The sequence below is a fragment of the Prorops nasuta genome, unplaced genomic scaffold (assembly GCF_024137725.1).
Source record: "Prorops nasuta isolate Cenicafe-Biocafe unplaced genomic scaffold, Cenicafe_Pnas_1.2 PNAS00018, whole genome shotgun sequence".
In the NCBI taxonomy this organism is placed as follows: Eukaryota; Metazoa; Arthropoda; class Insecta; order Hymenoptera; family Bethylidae; genus Prorops; species Prorops nasuta.
In genome coordinates, this window is record NW_027116815.1 from 17,001 (window position 1) to 41,914 (window position 24,914).

The window sequence follows — 24,914 nt, forward strand, 5'->3', positions numbered from 1 at the left end:
CTATAGTTGATTCGAGGAGTAGTAAATTTAAAAACAAGAAAGAGAAAGCATGATATGTTAATAGCTAGAGTATGTTAATCTTCCCCCTGTATATGCTTGACAGATATATGTTTCACTCTGGCATGACTAGATGTCGCAGGGGTTGTGCACCAAGGGTGCAAGAGTTTTGCATGCTGCACGTGTAATTAAGAATGGCTGTGGAACGATTGTGGTATATGTGACAAGTCGTGGTAGGGGGGGGGGGAGATGAGGGGGGGGGGGGCAATAAAGAAAATAGAAGGAGCAAGCGGAGGATGAGATGGGTCTCCTCGAGGTTGTTTGGTTTCTTGGCTGGCTGCCATGCTTGCCGATCCATCGATGACCGCTTATTTACAGGCAAGGCTCACGGGCCAACAACACGACCAAACAACCGCGGATGCCAATCTTGGTTAGTCTGCGAGAAAGAGAGAGAGAGAGAGAGAGCACAACCCTTGCCCAATCTCAACAGGAATCTCTTGCCCTCTACCAATACCACTATTATTCCATGCAAAACTCGTACCATCTCCTTCCTTCAATCCCCCAACGATCTCTTTCATGAATCAACCCCCCCCCCCCTTCGTTTATTATCAATTCGTTCTCCTCGTGAAAAAGCATTTTTATCCCAGGCCCATTTCCACGATCGCGGGCTGCATCTACAGATAACGTTCCAAAATCGCAGCGACGACATAAGTCTGCTGCGATCCAGATAAGCACACGGAGATAAGGCAGCACTGGAAATATCCAGCCAGAGATCCGTATCTCGTAGCTTTTCGGGAGGAAAGAGATTATGGTGGGGGTCCAGAGATCAGATGTTGGATTGGTTAGAGGGGGGGATTAGTTCAAGCATTTTGGTCCCATCTTTTTGTTTTGAAACTATTTCGAGCGATAATAACAAAGCTTTTTCCATTTCAGGGGAAGATGAGGAGTGGAGCGACTCGGAGAAGACACCGTCTGTGAGCAGCGGAGTGGAGGGTGGTCTCGGATCGGCCGTTTCCAGCCCCATCGCGGCACCGATCGAGGAGGAGTCCTGCACCAGGTCGAGTACACTCGCGACGACAGCGGTGACCGCCAGCCTCCCCAATTGCACCGGATCCTCCGGCCTCGGCGATGACGTCAGACTGCGTCTCGGGGTACTCTCCGAAGATGCCAGGAAACGTTTAGCCACTCTCACGGAGGACATCGAGGTGGGCATGCAGTGTAATTTTAAATTTCGTCCGGGAATCTCTGCTTGATAAATATTTATTTAACAATATTTGTGCCTTGCTAGAGATATACACAGTCGTTCAATCCATTTTCGATATTTTAACTATATTTTTTAATTTGGATATAAATATATATGTATCAGTGAATGGTGAAATGTGGATTTTTATTTTTTATATGCAATATTTTTGTCACCATAAACTATACCGGTTTTTGTATTTTCAGTTTGCCAGAGGATCCAGGGAACGACATGCTTTGTCGAGAACTAGTCAGAGGGAGTCAAGCCCGACGAGGAACATCGACGATGACTCCGGCACTGCGCTGATCGACGAGGATCATCATCATCATCAGCACCATCATCAGCAGCATCATCATAGGTCAAGTTCGCGCAACAGAAGGGAATCGGGATTTCGAAGGCGTTCGGAAGAACCGTGCAAACGTTCACCATCGTTGGAGCCTTCCGAACCCAAGAGGATGAAACTCGACGAGGAAGCAACCGCTGCTTCCGCTCTACCAAGACTGAGACTTAATGCTAGTCTGGCGATGGACCCGGCGCTCCGACCCACCGCCGTTTCCTCCCTTACCGTTAAACCTGCCTCATCCTCCTCATCCTCCTCGCCTCCCAACTCTGCCTCGTCGTCCTCCTCCTCCCTCCCCGTCGGTCTGCAAAATGGTACATAAATTCACAATACACTATTTTCATACCGATTGACACTTTCGACATGTCCATATAACGCTTGTAAACGTTCAGCGATACTCTGCTCTAAACCTTCATAAACGTTATGGAGAGTGAAAGTGTCAAATGGTTCGATAAGTTGGCCAGGGAAAACAATGATTAATTTGCTTTAATTATTTTTAGCGATCGCCACTGGTCAATTGTTCGTCCTCCCAACGGACGGTAAAGAGACGATCACGGTGGAAGCGACGAGACCGGCGGCTCTCTTTTGTCCTCCGTGCGGTATTCGATTCAGTTCCGCCAGTACGTTGGAAGCCCATCGAACGTTTTATTGCGCGCACCGACCCCGACCGGAAGACGAGGCCCACAACGAGGAGGACGAAGAAAAGTGTGGAAAATTCGAAGCTAGAAAAGCCTACGCCTGTCCTCACTGTTCCTACAGCGCCGATAAGAAGGTGTCACTGAATCGACACATGAGAATGCACGCAGCTTCTCCCGCGCAACCGGCGTCCACAACGCCATCCACGGTCGCGAGTGGTGCAGGAACTACCGGCAACGGTGCTGCCACCACTGGCAGCAGTGGCGGTAATGGAACTGGCAACGGTAATGGCGGTAACAGTGGCGCTGCGATCGCTTCGATTCCCGCGTCGGCCCCCAATGGCTCGCTCAACGAAGAAGCGGAAAGATATTGCAGGAACTGCGACATTAGATTCAGTTCGTTGAAGACTTACAGGGCGCACAAAACTCATTACTGCAGCACTAGGCACGTGGTGAAAGATGCCACTACGACGGTAAAAGCGTCACCGCCGACCAGCTCCAGTCCCGGAGACTCCCCACCACCACAACCCTGTCTCGCATTACCGACCAATCCAATTCTAATAGTGCCGTACTCCCTCTTTCGGGGAGCTAGCGTACTAGCTGCACCAGCGCTTCCAGCGCCGGACACGGCGTGCTTCTTATTGCCAAACGGCTCCTTGCAGCCGATGACGCGAGGATTGAACACCGTTGCCAGTCCTGTGCAAGAACCTACTCCTACCACGGGGCCAGCCTCGTCCCCGGCTCCACCGGCCGTACTCAGAGCCGCCAACAAACCGATGCAGCCAGCAGCAACGACAGGGACCTCCGTCGTGGTCAGCTCAACCTCGCCGTCCGTCGCGACACCGCTCGATCTCAGCATTCGAAGGTCGCCTCTTCATCAGGACGAGAAGGAAAATCGTGCTTCGCCGATGCCATCGTCTTTGCCGCTCGCGTCCAGCCCCAGATCCAGGGGTAGTGCCAGTCCAAGGATCAGATCTAGCGGCAGTGCTGCCGCTGTTGCTGCTGCGGCGGTGGCTGCAGCTGCTGCCGCTGCGCAAATCAACTCGGCAGCACATCCTCCCGCTATCGAAATGGCTCTCAGACTCGCGGAACTTCCACCTCCGCCTGTACCTAGTGTTCTGGTAAAGCAAGGTGTCTCCAGGTTCGTCTCAGTAGCGCCTATTCTTTCCAATTCTCTTTACTTAGTTATTTCACTATTTACCAGCTCATCGCCCGTAATTATTTTTAGGTGCAAGGAGTGCAATATCGTGTTTTGCCGACATGAGAATTTTGTAGCGCACAAGAAACATTACTGCCAAGCAAGGGAGACTAGTGTGAGCAATAGTCCACCACCAGCCACTGGTACACCTTCGCCACCCCTCGTTCAGCTGATTTGCGCCGCCTGTGGAATAAAGTTTGCATCCATGGACAACCTGGTGGCCCATCAGTCGTTCTATTGTCCGAAACGACCCGAGCCGCAGGAGCACCATTCCCGGTGCACCAAGTGCAAGGTATCCTTGAACTTTACATTTAAATGTACTACATATTTATTTAGCTGTTACACTGTTTGAAGGGGCATCATGCTCTCCTACCCTGGACCAATCGACGCCTATTACTTATATATATATATAATTTCTCACAGGCAAACATAGAACCGGGTAGCACTCACACGTGCGGTGCCGGACCTACTGGTGGATGGAGGTGTCCCGTTTGCGGTACGGTTAGTCCGACCGCGGGTGCGGCACAGCGTCACATGGACTCTCATCAAGGCGTTAAGGCTTTCAGGTGCAAGATTTGTTGCTACAAGGGAAACACTCTTCGCGGTATGAGAACGCACATCAGGATGCACTTTGAGAAACGTGGAACCGATCTGCAGGTAAGCCATTATACGTTTCTTCGCTTGCAATCTATGAAAATTGCAATGGAGATAATTGAGCGGGTTACTGAAATATCTGATGAACAGGAGGAAAGCTACATAACGTGCGTACTAGACGATGAGGCGATAATCCCAATGGCGGAACCAGCACCGGCTACCACACCTGAGGAAGTCCCAGCCGAGACCCAGGTGAACGGAAAGACAGACGCGAGGAAGAGTCCACCAGTGCCATTGGCCCCGGTCTCTACCAATAAGGTAAAGCAAGAACGAGAGGACACTCCACCGCCGGAGGAGAGTCTGGATCCCAGCAAAACCGGGCCACGATACTGCCGATCGTGCGACATCAGTTTCAATTATCTTAGCACGTTCTTAGCTCACAAAAAATTCTATTGCTCCAGTCATGCTGGGGAAGCGAGTAATAATAACAACAATAATAACAACTCCAGTAGCCATACACCTACTCCAACGGGTGGCAGGACCGAGGCGTCTGTACTTTAGATTTACGAGCTTCCACGTCAATTCCCATGTATACACCCGAAATACGGCCGGACTCTACTTCCTTTCCATGCCGAATCACTATGGGACTGTTAATTGTTGCCAGTTTATACATAGCATATATTATTATTATTATTATTATCATCATTATTGATCATTGATCATTAATTATTATCGACTATCTGATTTAGTTGAATATGTTGTGTGATTTTTGTTGATCCAGGGATTTCTCCGTACTTATTAATAAGCAGAATAATTTATGTAAATAATGAAAATACGAAGAACTTGGAAGGTGCACTGTTTTACAAAGTGCGTTGTTTTTTCTCACTTTCACTTTCTTTTCTTTGATAATACTATCCTTTGCCGCCTTTTTTTACCATTAAAAATAGATAACAAATTGTTAAATGCAATGGACTGTTGGACTAATTACGGAACCACATACAGTCACTTATAGGTTTTTGAAATGGTTTGTATACTAAGCTCCCATGTGGCAGAGTTGACTTAGCGAACCCGACAAAGGTGTGCAATCTCATGACTCTCTCAATAATCTCGTAGATTAGTGATAAATGACGTTATTCAAGGAGCCAAGAAAGAAACGGCAGTGAGTGTAAAATGTTGTACAGTAGAAAAGTAGCATATTGCGGAATGATAGTTACAATCCTGAATGATACAAATCTCAGCTTGTGAATCTACTAAATAACGTTGCAATAATACAATTAATATATATGTAATATATATACATATGTATGTTATGCATTATACATATACATATATATATATACAAAATGAAAAATTATATGACACTCCTCTCTATTGCGCTCGTAAATCCCGAATGTATCGGTGCGTTGGTAAATGTATTTGCAAAAATCAGTATAAAAATTTTTCTGGCTATGATTATTTAATTGTCATTTTTATTGTTTGGTAAAATGAAATATTTTTTTTAGCTGTAAATCTTATATATTGTTATTGTGTATAAATATATGTATATATATATTTATTGACGTACCTCTTACTTCGTGCATACAATCAAAAAAATTCGCGCGTATTTGTATACCACAAATAATGATTTTTGAGGGCGCATAAATGTAAAAAATAGAATTAAGGCCAGTGTTACATGTATACGCAGTGTACTACTCATATCATACAAGATCAATAAAGAAAAAAGAAATTTCTTCGTGCGACGATTTCACGAAAAGATTTTTCAACAGTGAAAGATATTATCGTTAAGTAAATTTTATGATATAAGCACAGCAGTCTTGCTTCTAATAAGAATCAATAAAATCTACATATGGTATAAAATCGTAAAAAAAATCGCGAGAAAAAGCAAAAAACTATGAAAGAGAAATCAACAACCTAGACACTCACATCTGTTGTTTCGTTAAGTTGCTTTATATATTTGGTGATCTAATTCCAAATTACTTTCATTATTACTCTAATGCGTTACCTTCCTCTTTCAAATATCACGATTTGTATGCTTGCCAGACTGGTCGTTTCAACCTTTTGATAAATTTATCGGCTTGTTAACGAATAAAAACTGTAGCAAATTAGACGTAACTTTGGTTAAACGATTTTTTGTTCTAGAAGGTAGATAATGAGTCGCCAAACGTATAAGTTTACTAGAGAGTGGAACGACTAGTCCCAAACCTTGGTTTTTATACTGATAAATGAATTTTACACACATGATATATCTCTATAAACATGCATATAATAAATTTTTATTTAAAAAAATAATTTATTTTTTTACATTTTATCATAGTAGATGGAAATTTCAATTTCAATTTCAGTTTTTTTTTTAATTTAAAATTTCAAGGTACTCTTCTCTATTATATTATAACCATTATTTGCATTCATACATAGACTTCCTCATATTAGCATCATCATAATTATCAGCATATATAATTATCACCATCATTAAAATCAGCATCAACATATTCATCACCATCATTGTCATCATCATTGTCATCATCATTGTCATCATCATTATCATCATCATTATCATCATTGTCATCCTCATCATCATCATCATTATTTTGAGAAAATTCTTTTTTCACTCTGGCCTTGTAACTAGCATATTTGTATCCATATCTGTTAACATCTTCTTCATCAAGTGCATAAACAAAATCATCTGAAACTCCTAGCTCACTATCATCATAGCACAAGTTATCATAATCACTATTACTAGATAAATCTGAACTATTTTTATCAGAATCATTTATTTTCATTCTTTGCATTGAGCTTCTAATGTCCCCTTGGTACATTAAATTTTCAGAATGATCAGAGTCTGGGTAATCATTCCTCCAATTGGACTCGGAGTTAGAGTCCTCGGACTCATGTTCACTATCGGAATATGTTCCATGTTCTCTATATAAATCTAATTGTTCATCCAATCTTTCAACACATTCTAAATTATTTAAATCTATATTATCCACATCTTTTGTACAATATAAATCATATACATAACTATCAATCTATAGGGAAACAAAAGTATTCATTAAATTTATTTAATCTATTAAAAGTACATACAAAAAGGAGTGAAACAAGACATTACCTTTGTTTCAATTTCAACAGGTTCGAGGGACAATGAATCTTCTACATCTATTACAGCCACGACTGTTTTGCTAGGCTCTTCAGAGAAAGATGTGTCTAACGATCTAAAAGAATTTATTACTTTGTACCTATTTTGGATAGACCTTTCTTTAGCTAAATTTCTAGCTTTTTCCGAAGTATCGGCTGAGTGTTTTTTATAATTAGCTATGAGCTCATCTTTATTAAAATACTTTACTATATGATCTGTAAAATCATCTTCCTGAAAACGAAAAATTAGTTAGACACTTATGTTCAAATACACGAACTAATATAACTCTCTAATTTGCTCACTTGACTCTTAATAGTTCCAGCAAATTTCACGACTGTAGTTACTTTGACATAGTTTTCTGATTTTGAGGATTCTTCTTCACTCTTACGACGTTTACAAGAAATTAACAAGGTATCCAAAGGTTCACTATCAAATCTACGTTTTACACGTACAACAGCTGCCATTTCTTAATGATTGATAATATTTTACATTAATTAATGAAATTTGACATTTGCCGTACGGAACGTATATATTTTGGAGGTTATGTCGACTGATAATTGACCTCTGCAACCTCAACCAATAGTCGACCTTCGAGTTATATCGATAACTGATTGATATCGATCGACTCATATATAGTTATATATTGTATATATGTATATATATATATTTACGCGCACATTAATCATTTAAATCCCTATATATTTGCTACTTTAATTTAAAATAACAGAGTTGGCAACGCTAATAAAACTATTTAAAATGGCGAAATTAGGGTGAGTTTCACTAGGTCGATTTAAAAAAAGCCTGGCTTAAAATGGTATAATTCAGGTCACAGGAACTATACCATCTTAAGCCAGACTTTTGATTAAGCCGAATTGGTGAAACTCAACCTTATAGCAACTTTGCTGACGACGGTCGACACTCGACAGACCGACTGCGAATGAATACTGTGATTACTAATTTACTACGATGCAAACTCTGCGAACTTACGAATTGTGATGAAGAGAAAAGAGTGGAAGTGGAAGAGAGGTACTACAACGTTGTCACGGTACGAGATTTAATATTTACTGTGCGGTATGTTCTTCTCGCAAAAATTGAACTTTATTTCTATACTGCACCACCTATAAGAGCGAATCAACAGTTTTCTTTTTAACAATGAAGTGATAAGTTCATCACGAAATATGGCACAGTCTATTTTCGATGCTCTAACAGGTAATTACCACCGAAATAATAATAAGTGGAGTTAACTAATTCATTGCTACTTTTATAAACTTCTACCTAAAGGATAGCTATATGAAGAAATAACTCATTCTTTAATTTCAAATCTAGGTGTTTCACTGGATAGTCCTTCTGTGCAATCTCTATTAGAATCTCAGACTCTGATAACTGAAGTTGAACAGTCGGGTAAGTCAAATTCTTGGAAAATGTTAGTATTCTTTATCTTCAAAGCTGCTTATAAATAATATTTTTTGCTATGTACAGCAATTGATCAAGATGAAGAGGATATTTTTCAGTGTGGAAAGTGCAAGAGCCAGTTTACATCCTTGCACATGTTTGTATTACATAAAAGGACTCATCAAACTGCTCAAGAGCAAACAGTGGATTTAAGCCAATTTCTAGTTAGTACAGAGAGTCAAGTAGTACATGTGGAAGACACGGGTCAAAATGAAACCCATTATAATCCACAAGAAGGGTTTGCCCAAACTGACCAATTAGCAGAACCAATCATTCTGGAGGAAACAGACATGCTGCTTAGGTGAATGTCATTGATTGAATTTAGGTGATGTAAATGTTAGAAAATAAAATTAAACTAATAATTATTTTCCATCTTTAGTATGGATCAAGAAGGTGCCAGTTATTTTACCACTGATTCAACATTTAGCGTACCAATCATATTGAGCACAGAAAGTTTGGATAATTTTACAAATTCTACTATCGGTGATGAAGGAGAGCCTACTATCAGTGAAACAAAAACTGCTTCTCAAATCTTACAAAATGATATTTCTCAGGATGCAAATACAAGTAGTTCGAATAATTGCAATGAGTTATTAATGGATGACCCAAATTTTGAAGCAGAGATTAATGTGGGCCAAACACAAAACTTAAAAGTCAGTTACAATTAAGTAAACCAAATTTGAAATGTTTGTTTTTCTGCCTTTTGAATTTCAATTAATCTCAATATTGTGTTATATTATAGTACAAATGTAGTTACTGCAGCAAGCAGTTTGCTAAGAAATTTTATTGGCAGCAACACGAGAGATCTCATACTGGCGAGAAACCGTATCAGTGCGTCGTGTGTGGCCGTGCATTTGCACAAAAATCGAATGTAAAGAAACATATGTCGTCCCATAAAGTGTGGCCTGGTACAGCGATTCATTCTTTACCGCCGGAGGTACTATTCTACCAAGTAGTGATGTGAAAGTATTTTGAAAAATCATTATCTTTATTAATGATTCGATTTATTTTTTTTTTATGTTCCATCAATAGGTACCAGCCGATGGAAATATCGACCGCACCTACCATTGCCAGTTCTGCAAAGAAATCTTTGACTCGTACAAAGCTCTAAAGGGCCATCTTATAGTCTCGCACTTAACATTAAAAGTGTACAAATGCGTGCAAAGTAGTTGTAGTATGATGTTCGCCGAGCTCGAAGACTTTCTGGAGCACACTCGTAGCCATAAGCGATCGGAATATCGCTGTCACGTGTGCGGTGAAGTATTTAATACTCTATCTGATCTCGGGCTTCACCAATATGCCCATTCCGTCCAAAAACAAAAAACGACAGAGAAATATTATTGCTGTTCGATCTGCAAATCGTCATTTTCGAATCTTGAAGCCTTGCAGCATCACACCGAGACCACGACGCATGACTATACCTGCTTACATTGTGGAAAAAGTTTTCTCATTGAGAGATTTCTGCGCAGACACTTAAAAACTCATGCGTCATCCGCGAAATTTGCCTGCGAGGATTGTGGCAAGGCCTTTAAAACTGAACAGTATTTAGCCAACCATAAACTGATCCACAGTGAAGAGACACCTTTCCTCTGTCCGGTACTTAGCATTTTCTTATTTCACATCAATTTCTTTCAATTATTCAAGTACAAATAATATTTTATAGTATGCATATTTTACTTTTTTTTAGCACTGTCCAGCCAGATTCAAGAGGAAAGATAGGCTAGGTCGTCACATGCTCATACACGACTTGTCCAAGCGTTTAAAATGTCCTTTCAGGGGTTATTTAGGCTGTATGAGTGAATTTTCGCGTCCAGATAAATTAAAACGACATCTACTTACACATAGCAATATAAAGCGCTTCAGTTGTAGTCATTGCAATCGTCATTTTCATCGTGCACAGGCTTTAAAACATCATGAGATGAACAAGCATTGTTTAAAATGCGACATCTGCTCTCACGTAAGTTATCTGTTTTGAGCTATGTGTTAATCTTATTACTAATTATTTCTGATTATTTTTAGGCATTTAAGACAAAGGAACAATTAATGACACACAATTGCGACCAATCCAACGAAAGTAAGAAGCACACCACCTCGCAATTGCCTAAAAAAGCTTCTGGATCATTTAAACCAAGGAGGCCAACTCCAAAGAGACAAATGTCATCAAAATCTTCGGTTGTATCTGTGGATAAAGAGAAATTGGAGAAAAGTAAGGCTGACGATGCTCATAGAAAGGTAAATCATATTCGATAAATAAAGAAAAAGTCGCGCGTAGTGGAAAAATAAATAATATATATTTCAGTTGAACTCAGAAACAACCAAACCGGATATGTGCGCGAATTCGCCTTTCATTAAATTGGAGGGAATTTCGATAAATTCTGAAATTGGCACGACGGTGGAGTCACTCGTAAGGTCCGACTCTATGGAGGAAGAAATCAAACGCACCACTAACATATACTCGACATAAACGACAAACCAATAGAACTTTTAGATATACATATACTGATAGATAATATATATTATTTTTTAACGGTATTTAACTTTTATCTAGAATAGAATATAGATATTTCAATATAGCGCGTGCAATGGGATCATTGGCGAACTGCAAATTGCATTTTATAACAGTGTACGATATTTTGTAGTTTACGTATCTGTGATAATTGTATTATAAATAATATTAATGAGTAATTTAAATCTCTTGATCCTACTATTATTATGGCGATATTTAATAATCGGTTCTCAGGTAAGCCTGAAAGGACGTGGCTTTTAAAATCGTAAATAAGAGAAGAAGCTTGCTTTCAAAGAACTGCTACAATGGAGGGACAATTTCGAGCTTGATCACTGACAAAGTGCAATAGAAAAGCAATTATGTACGCGCTTTGAGCTTACAATGTTGCTAATCCAAAAATAGGTTTGCCGTACAAACGAGATCCATCTTTTAAGAGTTGTATTACTGTACTAATCGCTTTTTTATTCCTTTGTATCATCTTGCTTATTTTAACTAGCTTACCGTGGAGAAGATACGTCGAGTATCCAGATGGCAAAATAATCGTTGCTGAGACTGAAGAAACAGAAGTAGTAATTTAATGCAGGATCAATTAATAATGTATAGCTGTGCATTAATTACAGATTTTCATAAATAATGGATTTACCTCCACGATAAATGATCCCGTTAAGGATCCAAAGGATTTTTAATATATATATTTATATCTGCGATACAATGAAGGATTACATGAAATATACGAAAAATTTAATGATAGATTATAGCAGTTATGTGAAACATGCTAGACATGCAAGGTAATCATTATAAAATAAAACACTAATTTCAAATAAATACTTTTCATTATTTTTTTTGCAGAAGTACGAAAAAAAATATGTTCTTTCAATTATTGTTGCATTAGACTTTTGAAATACTCGGATGATTTTATGCTACACTCTTCTCGGAAATAGAATATTATGAACGATATAAACAAATCGAAGCACGTATGATTTTATGGGATTTTTATATATGTTTATTGCTTCAATTTTTTATATTTTTATTATTAATATAATGTGTTAATCGTACAGAATTATTTATCAAAGGAAAATATCTGCGAAACATGCCTTATGAAAAAATATACTACTGTCTGTCTTCGAATCGGAAGCTACTAGTAAATTATAGTCAGTAAAAAACCCCTTTCTTTTCTTGAAATAATAGAATCAATATGACATTATAGTTACGCAAATAATCTAAACTGACTTAATATATTTATTGACTGGCGATAATATTTTATATGATCCATTTCACAAAAATATTTTAACGAGACCTTGATCACCGAATTAAAAGATTTGTAAAAGCTTAAAGATGATGGATTGTAGAAAACGGACGAGAAACTTTTAAGAAAAATTGATGGCCTTGATTTGGCAATACCAGCAATATCACGCATCAACAAAGAGATAAAAGTTTTCAGCTTAAATATCGACGAATATACTATTAAGAGGACTTTAAATGAATTTATTTGGAAATTCTTTCATTGAAGTTGTGTTAATGAGAAGGCTGAGGAAATTAATGTACGATGATTTGACGATGGATTCGTGACATCCTCAGCAAGTATGTGTTTAGAAAACTAACACTTTTCGGAACAGTTACCTAGCTATTGGTAAACTACTAAAATGATTAATAGCCATAGCTGAACTTATTACGCATTGTCATTTCAGCCTAAGGGTTTAGCCATATACGAATTGAATCTCACACTACACCTTTCGGTATTATCGATTGGGACATAAATTTCGAAAGTGATGAACCATTTGATTATTTGGCACTGACGATTCTTGGCAACTCGATAGATCGTCAAACTGCTCATCACTTTGAATTAAATGCTGAGATAAAAATAACATTAATTGGTTAATCAACTGTTCCATGTAAATCACTAGATATTAACAATTGCAACAGATTGCAACATGAAAATCAACTTACGCGAAGGAATTTTGAAAACAGTATAAAACATTAAAGAAATATTTTGTACGTGTAGACAGTCAGCCTCTCATTTACATTTAGAGAATAAAGCTTTTTTTTTTTTTGAAGTAATTGAATGAAAATAATAGAGCTGACGTTTATTAATGGAAACGTAGTATCATAGCAGATCTCGCAATTGAGTTTAATGGAGAGATTATTCGAAACCATGGAAATTAGACTAGCATATGAAGCTTTGATTAGATTAAGATCACCTTTGGAACAGAAACTGCCATGGCTGGGGCTATAATATAATCAGCTATAAGAGCTATACTATCTCGTCTATGGTCAGGTACTGTTTTGTACATTAAAAGTAAGATCGACGTCATTATAATTAAGAGGTTAATTGCTTTACAATTATAATATAACGGTGCTTTAATGGACTTTCTAGCTTATCACAAGACTTGTTTTCTTCAACAGACGCTTTGTACGAAAACGTCATTGACCTCCTACGTCTCGTTTCACGAGAGTACATGGTTGCCCAGTAGCGTTGGACGTCGAATTTCTCGATAATGCGATAAATTATTTAGCAACATTTTTGAAATATTAACAAATGACTCGAAAATTCTCCCTGCGCGTTCAATAATAATGCTTTACCGTATAACGGGAATAAGTAACGAAAGATTTTTACAAGAAAAAAAAAATGTAATTCATTATAACTGTAGAAACCGGTAGCAATCATCGTTTTACGATTTATAGAATTGCACCAAAGTATTGATAACGATACTTATTTATATTTTCAGGAACAAAATATTCTTTGAGAACTTAATTACACTCGTGCTTGGCGAGCGCTGATATCGTATAGCTCTTATTAAAAAAACAGACAAAAAACGCAAGGAAAAATAAAAAAACGAAAGATTACGAACATTATTCGTAAATTTGTACGACTAGAGCGATTGGTTATCGTGGTAATTATACCAATACGCCGTTAAGACGGTCGATATGCTTTGCGAAGTCTCTTACTACAGCTCTTTTTCCTTTGTTGTTTCCATAGGTTTATTGCGGCATTCCATATTCTCTGAAAATGAATAATAAATTTAAAATTGCAAAACAGTATTATTCTTTTAAAGATACAGAATGATTTTGCCAGATTTCTTTTGTCTATAATTAATAAAAATTTTTACATAAGCGTTTCTGATGGATTTAGAACAATGTGTTATATGAAAAAGGTGATAATGAGCTGTATTTGGGGAGTTCAGAAAAGAGAATTCCACCATGCTATAAATACGTACCTTTGCAGGCAAATTTAACGTCGCTGGTGTCCAGCTGATCGCTTGATTGCTTTGTGGCAGCTACCTTTTCAGTCTGTAACGGTAAGAGTCATGCAAAAACACACAAAACAGACCAACTTTCAGATTATTGAAACGTACGTTAGTTACAGTCTCATTTAGGTTTTACAGTATAGATGCAAAAATTTCTTGTACCTCAAAGTATTGATGCCAGAGAACGCAGCCGTATACGCAAAGTACGGAGACTAGAGATTGGCATAAGAGCCAGAAAAGTATATTTGAAGCTTGAGTACGTTCAAAAAGTTCGGCCCCGTGTCTTATACATAATAGAGCTTCGGTTAACATAATAGCACCATAAACCCAACATTGTGTGCCCACTCGACTACATGTAGGATCAGTTACATACATGTAGTATTGCCTAAAATAGACGAAAACAAGTAAATATTATCTAAAACAAGTGACAAAATATTAAGTAACATATACATGAATCATTACCTTACGGAAGGTGCCACAATTACTCCAACCAGTACTAATCGTGCGACAACGAATGGATGTGATGGAGGAAATTCATAGACATGCTTTAAGAAAAATGTATTTAGTTCCGATACCTGCCAGAAAATAACCAGCTGGCAAAGAGCAACAAATCGCATATGTGTGCATGTAGGATCTAGCCACCTAACGGATGTCCAGCTCCCTGGCGTAAATTGAAGCACGGCTCTCTTTAATTTACCAGTTGTGCTCTCAATATCGCGAATAGACACCCATTTATATTCCCTCATTTCTAGAATCGAACATATCTTGAGCCCTACCCATATACCCAATCCATTGCATACCAGTACATCGAGAATAAGAGCATCCCACCAACATTCAATAAAATTAGGCAATAAATGAGCAAATGCTATTTCCGTAACTTCCCACATAACACTAATGGCCCACAAAATTCCAAAATGACGAATCAATATTGCTTTGAACATCCAACCTAGAAAATGTGCTAACGCATATATATCTATCTGATTCCAAATCTTTTCCAAGGTAATATCAGAACAATTAACGCCATATTCTTTGTCCATGTCAATGTGAAAAGAGGCTAGACCAGGATCAATCCAAATTAATATTTTTTTAACAGTATCATAATTTTGGAATAACATGAATAACAATCCCATGAGATAGAGGACACTGCATCCAAAGACAATCCTCCACACTACTGGATGAGGTCTCGTAAAAGGGCCATTTGGAAATGTTAAGATAGATATGATTAGAAAGAAAAATATAACACATAACATTCCAGCCCACATATTATCCTCAACATTTGTTGCATCCCTAAATAGAAATATTTTTTGTATTATTTAATATGAAAGACTGATACTATTGCAATATCTGTTACTATCGGATCATACCTGACAAATGCAAAATAAATAACTGCTCCAATAGATATAAGAAGAAGTGTAATAGTATGTGGTCTATAAAAGAATTCAATGGAAATATCGTCAACGGGCCTCTCATTAATATTTGGAAAACTGTCGGTCCCGTGCCGAAATTTTTTCCCTTCATAACTAGTTGCGGTGGTGCTTCGCCTATTCGTAAGTTCATTTTCCTCGCTGCATTTTAGCCTTCCACAGAGAGTGTCACTCTCAGTCTTTTCATTGCACGTCATTTTCACTGCTTTATTATTTTTAGACGTATACGTTTGTCTCTTTACATTTTCGTTGAACGCGAAACAATTTGTTCACTGGCAACATTGCTGCTGCAGATAAACGTACATGACTACTACAAAATCACGCTGCGATGCAGATTGCGGTATTTGCGGTACCACACCAGTGCTACACTGCTACACTATAGAATCTTGCTGAGTTGAACTCTTTGAACTGGGTTTTTCGTTGTTAAGAGAGATCTGTCTGCTGTGCCGGTTGAATCTGAAAGCGCGGTCGAGTGTCGACCAGTGTCGACGACTGCTGCCTGCTGCTGCCGCTGCTGGCTGCTGGTTGAGTGACTTGAGTGCAGTTGAGTGAGTGAGTGAGGCGAGTAGCGTGCAGTCAAGCGTGAGCAACGTAACAACGTTTGAACTGAGGAGAGACCTCTATCTTTATCTTTTTTAATTAGATGGTAAAGTTAATCGGTAAATTCATTTTTTGCCATTCATTTAAAATTTATATGAAGTTGCATAGATGTCACTAGTACATTATTAAAAATCACCAAGCTTAGAATTATCAGATCACGGGAGTATGTACATACATACACTCACTACACTCGTCATTTTTCAAATCTGGGCCATTTATCAATCTATGGCATAAAGGACGTTTAATAAGAATCACTAGCTGAAATAATAATTCTGATATAATTTTTGTATTATCATTGTCAATAAGTCTAATATTTTCAATTATTAAATTCTTCTTACGTGTAAATAATCATTTTTTTTCTATCAGTACTAATTATAACTAAAATTTTATTGCTGTGATTTATATATTTTTTATTATTATTATATATTATAGGTAGTTGAGCAACAAAACTGCAGATTGACTTGAAAGAAAGCTCTGGAGAGCTAACATGCTTTGCTAAATCAGAAAACCAGTTTACTCTGTCTCACCATATTGGGAGTAGATTTTTATTCTTTTGTAAAGGTCTCAAAACGGTCCCGTCGTCCCACGCATTGAATCGTTTACCATTGGTCGAACAGAACAAAAAAAGAGACAGTACATGATTCACCCAAACAATGTATCCGACGCAGTTTAACAGTTAATCGTGCAAACAATGGTAGCAGTTCTTTTTCTTTGTTAATGTAGAACATCGAATGCCCGATGCGATTACTCGATTGTTAATGATCTACACTTTAAAAGTATAAAAGCATATTTCGGTAACATCTGCATTTCATTTAAAACAATTTAAGATTAAAATCAATATATATTCGAGCTTTAAAATTGCGGATTGAAGGGAAAAGCTGGTTAATTATTATTGTTCCTTTTTACAGATGATATTAGATACCAATACTACTTTTATTTAAATACGAAGTGAGCGCGTGTTAAACTCGGAGCAGTCGAAGAAACGCGTTCTGTTATGATCGCGAACATTAACGTTGAGCATTTGAACGGACCAATTGCACCCGGGATCGAGATTCTCGACCAATAAGGATGCTTTCTTTCTTCAGACCCTTCTCTAAGTCCACTAGTGTGTGTGCGTTCAGGCTGTGAGCGATGCGAATCATAGCACACAAGCGTATACAAAAACATCAGGATAAAAGCAGACAACAAGTCGTTTTCTGTTCAGATCAGTTTAGATTCTCGAACGTTGTGCAATTATTGTGTTATCCTATAAGTTTGCTCTGCAGGAACATATCTCTACGTGGATAGTCCATCATATTTCCTTTGTTTCAATAAAGAAAGGTGAGTTTGTCAATTTAAAACAGCTACTACTTTTAAGCGAGGGACGCTACGTGCACGATAATATGCCAGGACAAAGAGAACGCCTGATCGGTCTTTAACGTTCGTCTGGATAAATGTGATATTTATTAGCTGTCCCTTTAACGAAATAATTTAAATCAAGGATTCTTTAAACAATGATGTAGTTTCTTTTTGGAGCAATAGCTCTCCGATTCTCTTTGTCCAAGTATTACCGTTTAGTATTTCTTTGTTTTGACAAGTTTTCTTTCAAACAGACTCAAACGTATTTATGTAAAGCAAAGCCTTCCTTGCACAGCTTTATCGTTTATATAAATTCTAAATTATAATTTTTTACTTACTCCAGCAGATAATTTATCTTTCTTATCATTATTGAAAATATCATGACGATAAATTTCTTAAATCAAAGACGTAGTACTGACAAGAAGGAAAACAATTCCATTAACAATATTTTATGTAAATGTTCTCCTTATTTTGCTTATAGATTTACCAAAATGGCAACAGCTACCGAAAGCTCTGTAAACGTCGAACGTGAGTATTTAGACGTTTTAAGAAATGTAATATCGAACAATAGTACTTATTTTAAAGCGAGAATCATGAGAGATCTGTGAAGTTACCTGTTGTTTTAAGATTCATACAGAAAAAAGGATATGGATAATATTAACCGAGTCTGAGCTAATGAGGCAAACAAAGAGCATATTTAGGATTAGACAGTAACTGGCAGATAGCATGTTTTAGCGTAGTTCGTTGTGGCAGTCGGTTGTTGCAGCTGCAGAAAGTAGAGGATACGACGGTTGCTAACGCGAAAATTCGAAGAAGAGGCTAGAGACCTCTATTGGCATTTCACGGAGAGTATTCTTCGACTAAAATCGGTGGCAAACTGCAACTGCATCTGTCTTGGCCGGTCGGGCCGACGGTGAGCGACCTCGAGCCTTCACTCGACTACTCCAATGGGCTGCAGCTTCTCTAGCGTTTCACAAAAGAGACTCAACTCTCACAGAAAAAATTGCCTACTTTTAAGGAATCCTGTTCTACCGGAGAAACCCATACAACATTATAGTGCTATACAGTTTATTTTCAGCAGCTTTCCAGCCCTTCCAAGATTCAGTTTTCATTATTATTATTATACTAATTATGTGCTTGGAGATTTAACTTGCAACCTTGACTCGGTACTTCAACACAAAAGAAATATGAAACTACATTCTATATCCAAACTATCGCCAATACAGTTTCGCAAGGCCAATGGCAAACTTCATGTCGAGGATAATCTTCCCCGTTCACAATCGAGTCACGGCGATTTTAACTTGCGGTACATATCGGTTGCGATTTCGAAGAATCTGCGTAGCAAGCAACGACTTGTTTGGGGGGACTCTTGTATACACTGTTCACAGGAGAGTTTCGGGGAATCGATCCATCCATCGATTGCCCCTATTTTTGTCTTCTACTCGATTCTACAAACACTGTGAATAAACTGGAGAATCAAAACAAATTCCATTCGAGTCGACAGTTTTTAGAATTCATTGTCGATGCGCTTCAAGGGATTTGTTTGATACAGAGAAGAGGTAGTGAACAAAATGAGCAAAGTTATTCGCTCATAGGGGTAGTTACAAGTTGGACGAAGTATCTCGGAGGGGGAGGAGGGTGTATTGCGAGACGCCGGAGCGGCAAGAGGAGATATTGAGCGACGCCAGGCGTCGTGGCGCACCGTGTAACGTACGGCTAGCGCACAGATCACCCGCTTTCAGTCGCTCTCCAGCCACCGCCCCCCCAGCCACGCTCCCGCCAACTTAACCTTACATACACAAGCTTGCAAGCTCCATCGCTCGCTTCTTCCTTCCTTCTTTCCTTTCTTCCTTCCTTCCTCCTTCCCTTTCTCCCTATCTCCTTCCCTTCCTTCAATCTAAAATTTTCCTTCGCATTCTAATTTCCCCAAAGCTTCACTCTTGTCTCAAAACTATTAAATATTCATTCAGCATCATGCTGGTCGGTATAATGCGCGAAACGGTGCTGCAGTGCTTCTGTCACACTTGTACACCACCACTAGGAATAGTAGGTGAGTACGGTAAATCTATCAATTCCCATTTCATTTTATATACGAAGAGAAAGATGTAATCACCAGAGAAAACGTCTGTCGCTTCAGAGTCGTTTATATATATATATATATATATATATATATATACCATATAAATCAGAGTTTACCTGTCACTCTGCATTTTTCAACGTTTCCTTCTGGGTTTCGCAAAAGTTTCTCTGTAAAATTGTTTTTCTTGAAGCTTTTACTAGTCGCAATGATTTATTCAGTTATCATACGTATTTTTTGTTACGCTGCAGTTTAAGCATCAGATCGATACTAAAGCGGTGCAGGTATCTTGCCCTAGCCACCTGCAGTTCGATCAATTTCCCGAGTATTCTGTTCTGTAAAGAATCCGCGAACATCCTTTCGAGTTGCTAAGTAGAATTAAAAAGTTATTGCTAAAATAGACAAGTACACTCTACACTATCCTCCAAATTTATCCGTTTTTATATAAAATAGTTTTTTATTGACTTGTCGTTAAAAAAGAAAATTCGAAGCAAGTGGTAAAAGAAGTAGAGATACGCCGAGAAGAGAGCACCGGTTGGTGTAGCGGCGCCGCGGCCTTCTGGCATTGACCGTCATTTGATTTTACAACCTCGAGGTACGCACGTGCTTTTCAAAGGGTACCTGAGCGATGAGGGTGCGGCTCAAGATGGCTACGCCATTGGCTATCGATACTCTCTGGTGGTTGCATCGATTATTTAATTATTCTCCTCATCCGCCTGTCTTTCTTTATTACCCCTACCTAACCCCCCTTACTCTTTATTTCCAATTGATTTACCGGCACTCATCTCTACTCTCCGTTATGATTTGTCGAAAAAAGGTCATAAAAGGGACAACAATGCACCTACGAAGAAGATGCCCGTTAAGGGGAGAATTCGCACGAAACAACCGAAAAAAGTCAAATTCATCAGTGAGTACCATTATGTCTGTATATCCCCCTGTGTGTTTCATTTTTAGAAGACTCAATCGATGGCTTCAACTCGAGTACACTATCAAGTGTACTCGCAGTTGCGTTATTAGAGTGGATTATTATAATTATTGTACACTGTGTTGGAAAGAGAGTACGCTTTGGAGGGTGGCAGAGAGAGAGGTGCGTGTGTCGACGCTAGACGTCGCGGCGCCTGAAAGCAATCGTCTCACGGGCAGATCGATCCACCTTCTCGTGGTTCGTACTCACACATCCGCGATAGCCAGATTTCGCTATTTCACCGGCAGCAAGAGCACGTTTCGTGCCTCGACTGATTTTAAAATAGCTTGAGTAATGGTCTACGTTTGAACTTTGAACTATTACAGGTCTCTCGTTCGTTTCTTGCTTGGATAGTTTGGAATTGATTTAGATAGTGTTTAGAGTGTAGGAAAAAGGGGAGTATCGAGTTTTATATTAATGCTTGAATTATATTTTTTAGCTACGGAGATCAGATGCCAAGAAAAGTCCAAGGGTGGCTTATGCTACGAGGTGATTCTGGCAGAGCCAACTGTAGCCAAGAGGGCTCCATCCCCGCCACAAACGAATGCGAATCAACATGTGGCACTGGAGGAGAAATTGCGAGCAGCTGAGGAAAGAAGACTGTCTTTGGAAGCCAACAAGCTTGCCACATTGTCGGCCAAGCTCAATAAGATCGAGGAAGCTTCTCGCAAGAAGGACGAGCTTCACGCTGCTTTCATGGCTGCGACACGGGAATCCCTCGAATCTAAAATGAACAGCACCGTTGAAAAACGAGAGGCTCATATTGCTGAGCTCAAGAACAGGCTCAAAGATCATGTAGGACTGTTTTTAACAATTATTGTAAAATTACTACTTCTGTTTTCTCAAACGATTATTAACAATTTCAGTTGGAAAGTGTCGAGAAGACCCGACAATCATTGGAGCAACAAACCGTAGAAGTAAGATGCGCGGTTGAAGAAAAACTGAAAACTGCAGCTGCTCAGCGCGATGAGAACATGAAGAAGATGCTAGAACGTCTGAAGGAACATGTGAGTGTCGAATTAAAGGTTTTCATTGGACGGTGCAATGTCGCGTTTCATGAATCTAAAATAAAAAAGAAAGAGTTTTGGAAATTTATTGATATGAAATTGTAGGAAGAGCAAGTAGTTAGAGTTCGTCAGGGAATGACCGAACGAGTGCAACAGCTAGAAACACAAATTCAAGGAAAACTGGACCAAGCCCGTGAGCGTCGTGAAACTATAGAACGCGAGCAAAAAGAAAAATTACGTAATCACGTGAGTATCTTTGTCATATAATTGTTTTTGTAATAGAAAATATTTAATTTGATCTGTTTCTTATTTTTATTAATTTTTTTTAAAGGAGAGGCGCGCTGAGATAGTGAGACAAAACAAAGCTGCCCTGGCTGGCCAGGATGCAAAGGTTGGCCTGCCTGTTGGAAATGAGACTGCTAGTTCTGGTTAGAGCTGCGCGAATTGATCTCCAATCACTTCCGCAATTGATTATGCGAAAGAAGTAATGCAAAAATTAACTGCCACTTTTGCAGATGTAATCGTTAAGTGAATTCCGAAAATTGAGGAAAGAAGAAAAAAAAAGCACATCAATATTTAAACAAATAAGAAAATTTGCACAATACGTGCTTACTAAGAATCCATTTCGCTTTGTGCCATTTTCGTATACCACTGATAAAAGCAAATTCGGGAACTTGCAGGCGATTAGATAGAAATATGTGCATTTTTAATATTTTTACTTTGCTACCGACATTAAGGATAAAAATCGAACGTTTATAATCGGGCGAGTATTTTTGAGATCTGCCTTAAATAAAATAAGATAATGTTTTTTTTAGATCAACTAGTGATGTCTCGATGACACTAATACAAACAGGTGGAGCTTATATTATTCATTATATCAATGCTGAATTATTGGCTTGCTACAAGAAAATTGATTTTAATATATTTATTTTATTCTTTCGCGATCATAAATTTAACACGTAACATAATTTTATAAAGTTACACTTTATTCGTATTAAGGTATATGCAGTGTGATATTAACCATTTTTTTTACTGTTATTGTCAACGGCTTAATTATATATATATATATATATTTAGATATATATGTACAATATATTTTCTAATCATAGCAACACCATCTTTGAGCACAACTAACATATATTCGAGAGTAAGAATAAAATAGTGAATACGCGAACGAGAGAAAAATAATAAGCCTTTCACTCGATACATTTTTCTCTCGTGCAATTTCTATTTTACCATCGCCAAACAATGATATTGTATACATTTGCAAAACGCGTGTCAATGTTCATTCCGTATACTTCGTTGCAGATATAGTGAGGCACTCATAACGCCCCAGAGCTAGAACGTATAAATTTATCTGCGTTATTCTAAGGGCTATTAGTTTCTCGCGTGATCGCACTTTAAATGCAAATAGAAAGGCGTTTTAAAAAGATCTTATACAAAAGTTGACATCTCCTTATGGTTAACAATATAACTTTTTCTTACGCACTCTATACTTCTGGCCCGTGCTAAGTGCCTCACCCTGTACGTATAGTATGTTTGGATATGTAAGCACTTTATACAAGTACATGATAGTGCTCTACATTAAGCTTGAAAAGTTTCAAAGAAACCTTTTGTACTCGATTATCTATGCGCTAATGAAACAAAGAAATTCTGAAATGTGTAGTCTAATTTAATATGATAATAAGATGCTTCTGTGATGACTCAATTGTTTGTCAAAAATGTGTAGTCTATAATTAAAAAAGGAAAAAAAAATCAAGAGCGGAAAAAAGATCATTGCATCCTCTATCTATAGTCAATCGATATTACGACCGAGACTTTTTGAAAAAATTGTAGCATGTCGTCAGAGTCGAAGCTGAATGAAATTGAAATATGGAGTGGATCATAAACCAACACGTTGCAATGATAATTCTAGCATCTCTATATCTAAATAAAGAAACGTGAATCGATATTTACGTAATTGCTATATTAAAAGAATAATTAGCAGAAAAAAAGACTTGGCGCTGATATGTGAATAACACGGGAATGTAATTACATTTCCGAGTGTTGCGATAAATCCGCTGTTCGTCTCAGCTAAAGAGAGGGTGTTCAAAGTGTTTTTTGCAAACATGCGATGTTTTTCAAAGCTAAGACTTACAGCGGATATCTATTTTTGCATAAATGTTGTAATTTTTTGCAAAATGTGTCTCATGTAGCTATACCGCAGACGTCAGATAACATATATACATATAATGTTATGATTGTCCTTCTCAGCCTTACATTACGATGCATATAATATAGTATTATTAAGTAATAATGATAAATGTATGTAGACTTCTATAGCGAGCTTTCGTATATTGTTTCAAAATTGAAAACTATGCGAGAGGGTATTACGATCGATATATTAATTAACTTTGGTATTTTTCATTTGTCCGTGTTTACAAAACAATGTTTGTGCAAATGATAGCCCCGATAAAATGAAGTAAAGCGTCTATTAAACCTTACAGGTATAACGAAGTTTTTCATAACTTCATCGTTTTATTGGAATTTCTTTTATACGTTTGGTTTTTTCATCATTTTATGTATACATTTCTAATTTTCATTATGCTGTTACTTTTTACTAATAGAACGATGATGATATATCCATTGTTCGTTACTAGCTGTTGGTAAAACAGGAATTTTGCTATAGTCAATGAAGTGAGGCATTACCGGAAATGACGTCAAAACTCTATAGTGTAACGTAGATTCGATTGGTGTATAGTACATATGTACAAATTATAGAGTGATTTAATTTCATTGGCTTACACCAAGCCAAGCGAAACCCAATCAACGTTAATCAAGGCTATGCTGGGGTGCAACTGCAACGTCGATTTGGCGGGCCAAAGACGCGTTGTGGGGGTGTCGTTCTTAAATGCATCAAACTACTTCAATGCTACATCTGGCAGTCACGCAGTCACTGTATACTTGCATGAGCCATTTGTCGGAGTGGTAGTGATTCGATAAATGTGTAGAGAGTACGGTTACGGTCTGTGGCGATTGTGACGTCAGCAGAGTAGAGGTATAGAATGGAAGTAGAATGGCCGAACGCCAAAGACTAAATGAAACGCGCAAAGCAGGCTCTGGTCGAGTAGTCAGAGAGGGCATATGGCTCTCGGACGAGTGAATAATAATGCGTAGCTATATCG

At 38.2% G+C, this 24,914-nt stretch overlaps 5 protein-coding genes across 8 annotated transcripts; 3 read left to right on the forward strand and 2 right to left on the reverse strand.

Annotated features, from left to right (window-relative positions):
- The first annotated feature begins 305 nt into the window (after nucleotides 1-305).
- ush (Zinc finger protein ush) lies at nucleotides 306-6,268 on the forward strand. 2 transcript variants are annotated; one of them, XM_066738079.1, is made up of 7 exons: nucleotides 306-427; nucleotides 931-1,202; nucleotides 1,444-1,891; nucleotides 2,078-3,353; nucleotides 3,441-3,702; nucleotides 3,834-4,067; nucleotides 4,155-6,268. In XM_066738079.1, the coding sequence occupies exons 1-7, from the start codon at nucleotides 340-342 to the stop codon at nucleotides 4,563-4,565; spliced, it is 2,991 nt and encodes a 996-aa protein (XP_066594176.1). In that variant the 5' UTR covers nucleotides 306-339; the 3' UTR covers nucleotides 4,566-6,268. The 2 variants fall into 2 exon arrangements, with proteins under 2 accessions (XP_066594176.1, XP_066594175.1); XM_066738078.1 differs by lacking the exon at nucleotides 306-427 and having other exon boundaries at nucleotides 684-1,202.
- Nucleotides 6,269-6,308: 40 nt separating this feature from the next.
- On the reverse strand, nucleotides 6,309-7,726 carry fs(2)ltoPP43 (female sterile (2) ltoPP43). Its single transcript, XM_066738080.1, has 3 exons — nucleotides 7,440-7,726; nucleotides 7,111-7,368; nucleotides 6,309-7,030 (listed from the first exon to the last, which is right to left on the reverse strand). Exons 1-3 carry the CDS (start codon nucleotides 7,599-7,601, stop codon nucleotides 6,449-6,451), a joined length of 1,002 nt encoding a protein of 333 aa, XP_066594177.1. The 5' UTR covers nucleotides 7,602-7,726; the 3' UTR covers nucleotides 6,309-6,448.
- Nucleotides 7,727-8,049: 323 nt separating this feature from the next.
- Nucleotides 8,050-12,304, forward strand: LOC136779992 (zinc finger protein 341-like). The gene is made up of 9 exons (XM_066737997.1): nucleotides 8,050-8,346; nucleotides 8,464-8,538; nucleotides 8,617-8,890; nucleotides 8,969-9,242; nucleotides 9,332-9,526; nucleotides 9,622-10,185; nucleotides 10,277-10,546; nucleotides 10,609-10,821; nucleotides 10,889-12,304. The coding sequence occupies exons 1-9, from the start codon at nucleotides 8,316-8,318 to the stop codon at nucleotides 11,051-11,053; spliced, it is 2,061 nt and encodes a 686-aa protein (XP_066594094.1). The 5' UTR covers nucleotides 8,050-8,315; the 3' UTR covers nucleotides 11,054-12,304.
- Nucleotides 12,305-12,360: 56 nt separating this feature from the next.
- Nucleotides 12,361-16,323, reverse strand: l(3)77CDf (phosphatidylserine synthase 1 homolog l(3)77CDf). Its single transcript, XM_066737998.1, has 5 exons — nucleotides 15,705-16,323; nucleotides 14,803-15,627; nucleotides 14,503-14,725; nucleotides 14,311-14,383; nucleotides 12,361-14,096 (listed from the first exon to the last, which is right to left on the reverse strand). The coding sequence occupies exons 1-5, from the start codon at nucleotides 15,959-15,961 to the stop codon at nucleotides 14,041-14,043; spliced, it is 1,434 nt and encodes a 477-aa protein (XP_066594095.1). The 5' UTR covers nucleotides 15,962-16,323; the 3' UTR covers nucleotides 12,361-14,040.
- Nucleotides 16,324-17,385: 1,062 nt separating this feature from the next.
- Nucleotides 17,386-23,509, forward strand: stai (stathmin). Of its 3 annotated transcripts, none has more exons than XM_066738003.1 (6): nucleotides 17,386-17,684; nucleotides 18,184-18,230; nucleotides 21,183-21,538; nucleotides 21,610-21,750; nucleotides 21,856-21,996; nucleotides 22,082-23,509. In XM_066738003.1, exons 2-6 carry the CDS (start codon nucleotides 18,194-18,196, stop codon nucleotides 22,181-22,183), a joined length of 777 nt encoding a protein of 258 aa, XP_066594100.1. In that variant the 5' UTR covers nucleotides 17,386-17,684; nucleotides 18,184-18,193; the 3' UTR covers nucleotides 22,184-23,509. The 3 variants fall into 3 exon arrangements, with proteins under 3 accessions (XP_066594100.1, XP_066594098.1, XP_066594099.1); XM_066738001.1 differs by lacking the exons at nucleotides 17,386-17,684; nucleotides 18,184-18,230 and adding exons at nucleotides 19,465-19,752; nucleotides 20,597-20,686; XM_066738002.1 differs by lacking the exons at nucleotides 17,386-17,684; nucleotides 18,184-18,230 and adding an exon at nucleotides 19,465-19,752.
- The last annotated feature ends 1,405 nt before the right edge of the window (nucleotides 23,510-24,914 follow it).

Excerpts from the sequence above, each read along its gene's own strand:
- ush (XM_066738078.1), top strand. The coding sequence starts at position 828 with ATGTTGGATTGGTTAGAGGGGGGGATTAGTTCAAGCATTTTGGTCCCA. Across the intron at positions 1,892-2,077 it reads CCCCGTCGGTCTGCAAAATG|CGATCGCCACTGGTCAATTG; the intron begins GTACATAAATTC and ends AATTATTTTTAG. Across the intron at positions 4,068-4,154 it reads AACGTGGAACCGATCTGCAG|GAGGAAAGCTACATAACGTG; the intron begins GTAAGCCATTAT and ends TCTGATGAACAG.
- stai (XM_066738001.1), top strand. The coding sequence starts at position 19,677 with ATGCTGGTCGGTATAATGCGCGAAACGGTGCTGCAGTGCTTCTGTCAC. Across the intron at positions 21,539-21,609 it reads AGAACAGGCTCAAAGATCAT|TTGGAAAGTGTCGAGAAGAC; the intron begins GTAGGACTGTTT and ends TAACAATTTCAG. Across the intron at positions 21,997-22,081 it reads AAGAAAAATTACGTAATCAC|GAGAGGCGCGCTGAGATAGT; the intron begins GTGAGTATCTTT and ends TTTTTTTTAAAG.
- LOC136779992 (XM_066737997.1), top strand. The coding sequence starts at position 8,316 with ATGGCACAGTCTATTTTCGATGCTCTAACAG. Across the intron at positions 8,347-8,463 it reads TATTTTCGATGCTCTAACAG|GTGTTTCACTGGATAGTCCT; the intron begins GTAATTACCACC and ends TTTCAAATCTAG. Across the intron at positions 10,186-10,276 it reads AGACACCTTTCCTCTGTCCG|CACTGTCCAGCCAGATTCAA; the intron begins GTACTTAGCATT and ends ACTTTTTTTTAG.